The sequence below is a fragment of the Brassica oleracea genome, chromosome C1, assembly GCF_000695525.1.
Source record: "Brassica oleracea var. oleracea cultivar TO1000 chromosome C1, BOL, whole genome shotgun sequence".
NCBI lineage: Eukaryota > Viridiplantae > Streptophyta > Magnoliopsida > Brassicales > Brassicaceae > Brassica > Brassica oleracea.
Window position 1 is genome coordinate 19,559,664 of NC_027748.1, and position 10,791 is coordinate 19,570,454.

Genomic DNA, 10,791 nt, shown 5'->3' on the forward strand with positions numbered 1-10,791 from the left:
AGGCTGATATGGGCATGCCAAAGTACTGGTTTCCGCCAACACAAGGTATGATAAAATGCAACCTTCATGCTAGCTGAAGAAGTGATAAACAATTCATAGGAGTAGCTTGGATCACACGAAATCATCGAGGGGATGTGTGTATGCATGCAAGAGACGCACTCGTACCTACCTCGGACAAACTGGCGGCTGAAATGGAGTGTCTATTGTGGGTACTTCGAAGCCTAAGGGATCTGCGAATAGAAGAGGCCAGTATTGGAACTGAATCTCAAAAGCTGATAGATGCAATAAAAACTCCTGCTCGTTGGCCAAGATATAGGTGCTTACTTCGACAGATAGAGACAGTTTGCTTGGAGTTTACTGTTATCGAGTTTGAAGTAGAGTCACGGGAGTCTAATAAGGTGGCAAGAAAGATATCTACAAGTGTTCTCCGTGATGGACGACTACGTTCGTACCTTGCCTTGGGAGGACCGGCATGGCTTCATGATCTCATCCAGACTGAGGTTATTGGTGAACTTTGAAATCCTTCCCTTAGGATGAGTTAACCTTGACCTTCATTGTCAGTGATGCTTATGTTTTTGATTTGTTTTCTTTAACCAGTTCTACTGATCTGTCATGTTTGCAAACTTGAGCTAAGTTCTCATGTTCTTTGAGTTAAAAAAAAAAACTAAATTAGCTCCACCAAATAACACAAAAATCTGAATCACTCCAAAACAGCCCCTGTTTTCAAGCTATCACATTAACCCAAGCGTATCAATCTTTCAAATCCAGTCGATATTCTTATATGATCAACCATAATATTCCTTTCATATATACTATCACTAAATTATTGGAAACATGTTAATCTTTTTATTAATTTCCATTTCCTTCACAACATTATTTGACATACCAATTTAATTGGAACTAAGGGTATGACTGGTTTCTCCGCTACGTTGCTAGCGGTTATTGGCGTTTTGTGACAATCAATCAAATCGTTCTGAACTATTTCAAACCGTTCTAAACTTCATAAATTCAAAATGTGGTTCCAATTAGCGTTTACGGTTGCGGGTGGTTGCGGAATGATAATATTTTTCTATTTTAAAAAACAATATAAATGCAAAAAAATAAAACTATTAATCAAAAATTTTAAATTGGAATTATAAAAATACTAAATTATATCTATTATATTTTAGCTAATATTATAAAATTTTAAAATAAAAATATTTTCTATAATTTTTAAAAATTTAAAACTGTACCGGTTTTAGGAAACAACCGTCTTTCGTCGTTCAAAGGCGGATAGCCTAGCACACAGTGTCAGGAAGCAACCGTCTTTCATCGTTCACATGGATCAAGATCTACCAGTTTGGTTCACAGAGTCAGTATGAGTCTGTATAAGTTGATGACAAAAAAAACTATAATTTTCTAATTATAATTTTTATGCTTAATTTAATATTATGACTTTTGATATTTTTATAATTATATAAAATTTAAATATTGTTAATTTATTATTTAACCTCTGATATGTTTGGTAATTAACCAGTCATAAGTATCTCGTACCAATTTATAACCGCATAACTAGTCATATAAATCTCTTAAAACCGCTAGAAACCGCAACCATCCGCATTCACAAACTCTCGCAACCGCTGCCGCTGCGTTTGAACCAGTCAGACCCTAAGTCAGTTATCTTTATATATATAATAGAGTTTCCTCTCTCCTAGGCATGCCACGTAGGCGGACACGTCAGAAAATCGAAAGCTCTAGGCGTGACACGTGTCTCATCTCCTTAAACTTTGCGTTTCATTAAGTCAAATATTTCATTTGTTTGGGCTTATTCCGTTTGTGCTTTCGGGCTCTGTGGAGTCTAACCCTAATTTTGTTTTCACGAAACATGAAACTTTACGGTTTGTCTCTCCCCTTTCGGCCACTTCTGATTTCTGACCACGATCGTAACGATCGATCGTAACGATCGATCGTCTCTCCCCTTCCTCTGTCACCTTCAATGGTGTTTCAAGAGATTGTTTGTCTCAGATCTCTGTCCCCTTCAATGGTGTTTCAAGAGATTTTTTGTCTCAGATCAATCTGCAGCCGCGTCTCTTTGTCTTTCTACCTACTGATTATTAAGTGATGTTGTCCCAATCCTTGGAATAAGCGGAAACCACATCAGATGACTGAGCAGGTAGGTGAGAATCGAAACAAACTTTTTGTTTTTCTATTATCTTTCGTGTTGTACACTTCTGCTTTGCTGGTCTGGATTTGATACTTGGGTATTAACCACCCATGTTTTATAGGTCGCTCTTTTTGGATATGATTACACCAAAGATGTGGGGGCTGGTCAGACAAACTTCTGTTTATCATTGATTCTATTGAAGGTTACTGTCATCTTCTCAATATCATGTATATGTAGTTTCTCATTCTGTTGAACCATGGCAGCTTGAAGATTATCAACCACCATGCCATCTTCAAATGGAGTTACAAAACAGAGACATATACTCAGGTATTGATTGCTTAAACCTCTTCCTTCTTTTTCATTAATTTCTATTGGCTAATGATTTTATATTTGTGAGAAGTTATATTCTATTGGAACACTTGGTGTTGCAACTGCGTTAAGAGCTTTGTCTTGCTCCGCGCAACTATCTGTGCAGTAATGTCCGACTAGGTAGCATGTTCTATTACAGTGCCTCGAGGTTTTCACCAATCAGAAGAGACCATTCCACATCTTGGAACACTTCATAAGGATATGTTCCTATATCAACTTCTCTCAACCAAGGGAACAAGGAATCCTCGAGTTCCATTGCAGATAAAGCGATTATCTGACCCAAGAAAACAGTTCTATGCTGTTCAGGACTTACCTTTGAAAAGAAGGTAAAGAAATATACATACCCTTTTATTTATCAAAACCTATCCACGTTACAACATAAACCGCATGGATGGCTTTGCTTGCAGAATCTGATTTTGGAATTTGCTGAAGTTTCTGGAGTTACAATCTCGAGAAAATGGGAGCCAAGAGTTACGCATGTAATTGCATCAACCAACGAAAATGGAGCCTGCAAAAGGACACTCAAATTCATGATGGGGATCCTGGAGGGGAAATGGATTCTGAGCATTGATTGTAAGTATTATCAGCAATGTAACATGTATGTTTCCATTTGATCAAATCCACAATTTGTCAAAAATGTTTGTATATATTATCTTGCAGGGATCAAGGCCTGTATGAAAGACAGAGAATATGTAAGCGAGGAGCTATATGAGATTTCCATTGATGTACATGGAACACGACAAGGACCTTTTACTGGAAGACAAAGAGCTTTGAACAAGGTTTGATTCGTCTATCTCTGTGATTCTCTCTATATTACAACATACTTAACAAACTATCGTCTAAAATGGTTTCATTCTGCAGGAACCAAAACTTTTTAGTGGGCTGAAGTTTTACAATCGAGAGCTTGGATTGATCTCTCTGTTCCAAGAAGTTTCAAAACAAGGTTTGGTCTGTTCCAAATACTGCATCAGAAGCAAGCTACAGCCGAGAAACCAAGTTCATAAGACCATATTATTAGAAAGTAATCATATTCTATGTAACAGTATTGGAAAAAGAGTAACTTACTTTGATCATTCCTGCAGCACCTCCCTCGCTGTGATTTGAAAAAGATAAAAGGGTTCGTGATTGATTTGAAATTGGAGATAAAGACGAAATTGGATTAATATTTATCCCAAAATGAAACTCTCTTCGTTTTTTTTCTTTACTGTAATAAATTACTCACATTGATTTTTTCCCATATAAGCCATAACATTTTCATATTTTTATTTATATCTACATATTAAATATTTGAAATAAATCTATATAAATAAATTCTACTAATATATTTATAATTTAAACATTTAAAATCATATTATATTTAAAAATAACTTTAAATTCGGTGACAAATGTTATCCTCTTCCTGATGTATATTATATCATTATAAGATTCAATTTACATAATATATATATATATATATATATATATTTGAAAAATAACCAAAATGTTTTTCAATGTTTAATAATTTAATATATGTGAATAAATTGAAAAATACAAATACTCATTTTCATTTTACAATAGATCATATATTAAAAATAATTATTAAATAATATAGTAAATAAATTTACTTATACTAATATATTTACTTTCTAACATTTTAAGTTTACAAATTTCTTATTTAAAAGAATAAATCTGATTAAATAAATATATATCTGATCCAAAATTATAATAAAAATACTTTAGCATGTTATATATAAATAATTTATTGTAAATGAAATCAGAATATATAACAATAAAATATTATTTGATATATATAATAAGTTAATTATATATATAATAAAGTGTAAGAAGTATACTATACCAAGTACCATTTATTTTTAAAACTCTAATCATGAGTTACTGAGATTATGTGATTTTTTTTATTTTCAAGCATCCTAATAATATATACATAAGACTCAAACAAACATGTATAGTTTTAAATAGCAATGATCTCCTTTAATTTTTTATGTAATCTAAACTTCGCACTACTTATTAATTATTACTTATAACTTCATTAAACTCACCAAGCAATTTTAAAAAAACTTAATTTTAACTATTACAATAGTTAAATTAAAAAACTATTAAAAATAAAATTAATAATTTCTTTAAAACTTAATTTTTAATAATTTTAACTTTTTCGCTTTTTAAAGTAAATAGTCAAATAAATAGATAATAATAAATAATGATTACTATATATTATAAAACTAAACACTTATATAATAATAAATAGTGAGTACTATATATTATTACTATATATTATCAAACTAAACACTTAAAAATAAAATAAATATTAAAAATATAATGCTATTTATCAAAGAACGTTGAAGGTTACTGTTGTGTTGTTATAATTCAAAACAAAATATTTATTATTTTGATCTCATAATTTTTTCATAATTTGTTTATTTATAATAATTTTATCTATAATAATTTTTAGATACTTCATAAATTAATATAAAACAACTTTTATTATAACTTCCCGCCCGTAGGACGGGCTGGCTCTAGTATTATTATAAATATAAGAGTACTCCTTCTATTAAAATTCTAATGTGATAGGTTTATAAAGTATTGTTGTAAATTTAAATTTCTAATCTTAACATATTCCTTTCAAGTGTTAAAACACTATTTTTAATATTTTGTTAAGATTTCTTTCTAAACATGCATAGTCGCACTAACAATATAAATAAATTTCATTCCTATAGTATGATAACATATTCATATTAAGAACAATATAAAGTTATAAAAAACAGAACGCACTGGTCAGAATCTAGTTGTTGCTCTATTTAAAGATACTTTGTTATGTACATTAACTTTTACTATATACAAGAAGAAAAAAACAACTAAAAGCACTTTACTATAAGCAGAGGAGTGAATAGAAGACAAGAGGTATAAATGCGTTGTCTAACTGCGCCGTGTAAGCTTCCAACATACCGGTGGCAGTAACCGCAAGAAGAAGCGACCACCATCCTTGGCTTAGTATATAACCCATTGATGCTAACACTGGGACCAGCACAAAGCACACTGCCATCACCGACGTTATTCCTGCTGCTGTTCCTTCTACTGTTTTCTCTGTTCCGCAAAAAAAAAGAAAAAAAAAACCCATTAATTGTGCAGTTGACAATATTAGTTTCCTAAAGCAATAGAAGATGCTCACTTCCTGTCTTGCTCCATCTTAATACTCCATATTTGTGACCAACCATTGATGCCTGTAAGCGAAAAAATTACAGTGGAACAGACTTGAGGTTTCCAAAGGTAGCATGTAAGTAATATCTGAGCAAAGTCTTACCATTGTGTCTCCAATCCCGAGGCTTAGGATCCCAGAAAATGGGGATAAAGCTCGGTCATTGAACCCAGAAGACATCCATATTGGAAGCGCACACCCCAGTAAGAGTGAGAAGTGGCTACAAGAAAAAAAAAGACATGTCATCATCATCAGTGGTTACCCTAACAAAAATATTGTGACAAATGAGTTCCCTAAACAGCTTTGTGAATACCTGACGATCAGAAGCTCTGAGTCACGATGGTCTGTGAAAGCATTCATGAAATGATGTAAAGGCTCTCCAAGCGGCTGTACTCTCCAGATCTGGTTTGAATAAAATGAATAATCTTGCATAAGTGATGAGACCGTGAAGGTAAGTTAAGTGATGCAGAATAGGGCTTACTCGAATGATCTCCAATGCAACGAAAACCGCCAGTGCTGCACCAAATGCTAGATCGAGAAACTTAGGCTGAATGAAAGGATATGAAAACTGTAAGAAACTACTAATACATAACAGATTTCTAAATAGTAAAATTAGAAATTATTAGTCACCTGCAAGACAAGAGCCGGCAAGAACATTAAAACTGCCATCAGATGGTAGTACTTCCGGAGCAGGATTCTCTCAACCTTGCTACTCCTCGAGATGCTGTAGAATCTTGAGACAGACACAACGATCAACAGCACCCAGTAGATACATAGTGAAATCCTCTTCAGAGGTTCAGAAAAGACAAATGTAAGCACCCTAGGATTGAAGAGTAAGAACAATAGATACAATCTTAGCATGTGGAAGTTAGCGTAGAAAGGAAAATAGATAAGTAACTGAGAGCAGAGATTGAAGTACCATAAGAAGGGATGCTGGTGGAAATCATGAACAAACTGCATCCAAGAAGGAACAGCGAGGACCATAAAGAATACAAGTGAAACAAAGAATAAGATAGATTTTGCAGCATCAGTGCAGTTTCTTTGTCCACCGTCTCTTTTTCTCAAAAAGGTTTCGTATATATGCAGAACACATCTAAACACCATAGGGAAAAGTAGGAGGCCCAACAGTAGACCCTGAGAAGGAGACAGGGGAGCTGCTATTTAGCAATACAGTAAAAGTTGTGTATTTAATCTTGATTTACCATTATTATACCTGGACGATTATGCCGGTTTCAGATCTCTTTATTCCATAGCTTATTGAGACGAGATCCACAGGTATCAAATTCTCGCAGATCTGTAACAGTCGATGTACCAAAGTTACAGCAAAGAAACCGTTCAGTCATTCTTGTGAGCAACAAAGACTGGAAAACTAAAACCTTTGCAATTGTGCATGCCAAAAAGTCGCCAAAATAGAGAACAAGGCCACTGGTTACGAGAAGTGCTTCCCCTACATAAGACCCAAAATCATCTAATGACTTCTCTAATGCATCTCATGAATGTTAATCCAAGACGTGAATAGAAGTACCGATGGAGGCACAGGAAGGGAAAGTGCAAAGCAAATGTCGAATTAACTTCACAGCTGCAAGGCCGTGAAATAACATCCACAACATTTTTAATGAAGTGTTCAAGCCTGTCGAGATAAAGAAGAAGCATAGGTCACCAGTGAACACAGCAAGCAAAAGCCAAAACAGGATGTTAGAGTTACCAGTGTGTGATATCATGGAAAGTGAAACAAAGCATGCCACCCCATAAAAGACCGTGCCAGTTAAACTAACCCTCGTAAGCCAAAGCGACGAGGACAAAGACTCAGTTTTCTTGGCTTGAGACATAATTACAGAGAGATATATAAGTATGGCGCAGCAGCTTGCAGATGCTGCCCAGTACTGCATTGTAACATGCGAGAGCTCTACAAAAAAAAGGCATGTTTTGTGAGCAAGCAATCATAAGCCAAACTTAAGAATAGTCTGTGAAATTACCATCTTGTTCAGCTTCATGAAGTGAGATGGCTCTTGTAAGCTGTACCAACTTAGATAACATAACAGAAGGAAGTGTTACTGCTCCCAGCAATATCCCTGAAGATGCACCTCGCCTGCCATTAAAAAACTGAACAAGATCTTGAATCTCGTACAGGTTCGTGCTTTCTAATTCAATTTGAAAATTCCGTAGCTAATCGCCTCTCTGTGGAAACTAACCTGGGGCTGAAACGAGAGAGAAGAAAGGGAGAAGTCTCCGCCCGTATTTCGACGAGGAAGGCGAAGAGGCAGAGGAGGAAGAGGGAGAAGCCATGAGAGATGAGAGATAGAGGGGGAGAGAGGATAACGCGAGAAACCACGACTGCCACTACAACTCTCTCTCCCGTCACTAACGGCGTCTTCGTCTTCGCCATCGTCGCCGGTTACAGTTGATTTCTCATTCCTTGGGATTTTAATCGTTGGACCGCCACCAAACGCGACCTGTAGGCATTAGGGGTCCCATAGACACGGTTTAGCACGGACTTTACGGTCACTCCACTTTTATTTATCACGTGGAAAAGTCAATTTCATCGGTTTGGTTTTACTCGCTCTCTCCTGCACAAATTTATTGAGTTTTTGTTATGCTCACCTTGGTCACTAAATTAATGGCCAATAATTTTTTTTTTTTTTTTTTTGGTAACAATGTTAAGATGGCCAATAAAAATTTGCCAAGTTATAAACAGAATATAACAATAAGTAGTTGTCAAGTTATATTCTGTTTATAAAAAAAAAACAAAAATAAATAATCACAAAATATTATTAGTAGCCGAAAATGAATAACGTTGTCGGCAAAATCATAAATCTTAAACACTGTCGGCAAAATCTCAAACTCTATATCCTAAGCTCTAGGATTTAGAGTTTTATGGTTTAGGAATTATGCATAAAGTTTAGGGTTTAGATTTTTGCTAACAACATAAAATTTTTTTTTTTTTTTTTTTTTGGTAACAATGTTAAGATGGCCAATAAAAATTTGCCAAGTTATAAACAGAATATAACAATAAGTAGTTGTCAAGTTATATTCTGTTTATAAAAAAAAAACAAAAATAAATAATCACAAAATATTATTAGTAGCCGAAAATGAATAACGTTGTCGGCAAAATCATAAATCTTAAACACTGTCGGCAAAATCTCAAACTCTATATCCTAAGCTCTAGGATTTAGAGTTTTATGGTTTAGGAATTATGCATAAAGTTTAGGGTTTAGATTTTTGCTAACAACATAAAATATTTATTTTTTTTGTTTTGTCAATTAATAATTTTTTTTTCTTTTATAAACAGAATATGATTTGAATTTTTTTTATTGGCTACCATTTTAATGAATGCACAGGTTTATCTGGGGATGAAAATGATGAAAATCTCCCGAGGAATCGGCACTCTAAGTTGGTAAAAGGGATAAGCCTTGTTTCTATGAAACCCTAAAGCTTCAAAGACAATAGATGTGGAGTGAATGATCGCACAAGGACGCCGAAAGTCTCCGATTCAATGCCCTAGGATATGACGCACTTATATGACAATGAGGTTGATATTCCCTGGATATGATGCACCAAGACAAATCAGTTTGATCCCTTGGATATGATATGACGCACCATGACGGATCGAAAAAATCGATGGATATTACACTCCATTGAAAGAAAAGTGAGAATCATTCTCTAGGTTCCAAAAAAATCACTCAAAGGCTTATTTTATTTCAATGGAGATTACAACTTATTTATATGAAACTAAACTTGTTGGAGAAGCTAGATATTTAATACATGGAAAATGATAAAATCAGTGTTTGGAGGAGAGATATTGTTCTTGAAATAAGCATTCTTTGCATGCAAGAGAAAGAAGATTTCCATTCAATTAGGCACCTAATTTTTGTCACTCTGCCGCTGGAGCAGACACTAAGGCTGCTCCGGTCGGCAGTTCTGCGCGAAAGACTCCATTTCACACTTTTTTTCTCTTCTTTCCCTTCAGCCGGTCTATCTTTCATTCAATGCAACTCCAGACCTGTAATGACTCAAATGGACTAAAAAGACTCGATAAAACCTTGAAAACTATTAGTAAGACGGACATATAATGTGCCAAAAACACAATATATCAACTCCCCCAGACTTAGATCCTTGTTTGTCCTCAAATAAAATCAAGTACTAAGAACCGAGAGAAGGGTTTGAGAGTGTGGGAACTCGCTTATTCTCAGCAACCATACAATAACCACGAATCTCTGAACCATACAAGCAATTTACCTAAAACAACACATCCTTACAAAGAACCCCACTGACTGCTGTTCAAAAAGGCTCCATACTCTATATCTTAGACTTTCCAAAGTTAAAACTTTCCAGACAAAACTCTTTACATTCAATTAAGAGTGGTGTGAGCTTCTTATCATAGGCATTAGATAGGGTAACGGTCTAGGTATGAAACATGCCTTTTTGTGTTTAAGTAGAGCTAATCAGTGTTTAGGGGTTACCAAATTTCGTAGAGGATGAAGGCACTACAAGAAAATACAAGTATAGCGACGGCCAAAATCCTCGTTATTTCCTCGTAAAAGAAGGGTTACGAGGAAATGGCGATGAAAGGCGTTTCGTCGTTATATGTTTGTCGTAAGAGAAGATTCGTCGCCATTTCCTCGTTCATTAGCGAGGTTATATTTTCCTCGTAAAGAAGAATTAAGGTTTCGTCGTAAAGACCACGTGGGGTTTCCACGTAATGCGGTCGTTTGTGTTCCTCGTAAGTAACTCGAAAAGGATTCGTCGTAAAAGACCCGCAAAAACCTCTAAATATATTCGTCGTAATAAAAACGTAAATAACACGAAAGTAATTCGTCGTAATAGAATCGTAAAGTATACAAAAACGAATCCACGTAAAATCCTTGTTAATAGTTCCTCGAGATTTTGTCGTTAATTTTCCTCGTTAATACATCGGGAATTAGCTACGAAATTACTTTGTTTTCTATTTACTGAATTTATAAATAAAAATAAAATAAAAATTATATTTATTTAATTTATTAATAAAATTTTAATTGAAATTAAATCGAATAGAAAATTTTTTTTTGGCCGAATCAAAATGAAATTATATAATATATAAATAAGTTTT

At 34.3% G+C, this 10,791-nt stretch overlaps 1 protein-coding gene and 1 long non-coding RNA gene across 5 annotated transcripts; one reads left to right on the forward strand and one right to left on the reverse strand.

The window, feature by feature from the left end:
- The first annotated feature begins 1,817 nt into the window (after positions 1–1,817).
- LOC106292723 lies at positions 1,818–3,708 on the forward strand. 4 transcript variants are annotated; one of them, XR_001260231.1, is made up of 7 exons: positions 1,818–2,156; positions 2,265–2,345; positions 2,407–2,470; positions 2,544–2,838; positions 2,920–3,085; positions 3,173–3,291; positions 3,374–3,708. It is a non-coding gene; the product is annotated as an uncharacterized LOC106292723 (long non-coding RNA). The 4 variants fall into 4 exon arrangements; XR_001260228.1 differs by having other exon boundaries at positions 2,407–2,838; XR_001260232.1 differs by having other exon boundaries at positions 2,265–2,307; positions 2,407–2,838.
- A 1,534-nt stretch (positions 3,709–5,242) lies between these two features.
- Positions 5,243–8,185, reverse strand: LOC106322993 (dolichol kinase). The gene is made up of 13 exons (XM_013761148.1): positions 7,898–8,185; positions 7,682–7,794; positions 7,411–7,611; positions 7,231–7,335; positions 7,082–7,152; positions 6,919–6,999; positions 6,625–6,839; positions 6,336–6,525; positions 6,187–6,252; positions 6,019–6,107; positions 5,811–5,925; positions 5,679–5,730; positions 5,243–5,593 (listed from the first exon to the last, which is right to left on the reverse strand). Exons 1-13 carry the CDS (start codon positions 8,089–8,091, stop codon positions 5,379–5,381), a joined length of 1,707 nt encoding a protein of 568 aa, XP_013616602.1. The 5' UTR covers positions 8,092–8,185; the 3' UTR covers positions 5,243–5,378.
- Between the last annotated feature and the right edge of the window lie 2,606 nt (positions 8,186–10,791).

Coding starts and splice junctions, on each gene's coding strand:
- LOC106322993 (XM_013761148.1), bottom strand. CDS start 8,091: ATGGCGAAGACGAAGACGCCGTTAGTGACGGGAGAGAGAGTTGTAGTG. Junction 7,612..7,681: donor TCATGAAGCTGAACAAGATG/GTAATTTCACAG, acceptor TTTTTTTTGTAG/AGCTCTCGCATGTTACAATG. Junction 7,000..7,081: donor TGGCATGCACAATTGCAAAG/GTTTTAGTTTTC, acceptor CGACTGTTACAG/ATCTGCGAGAATTTGATACC.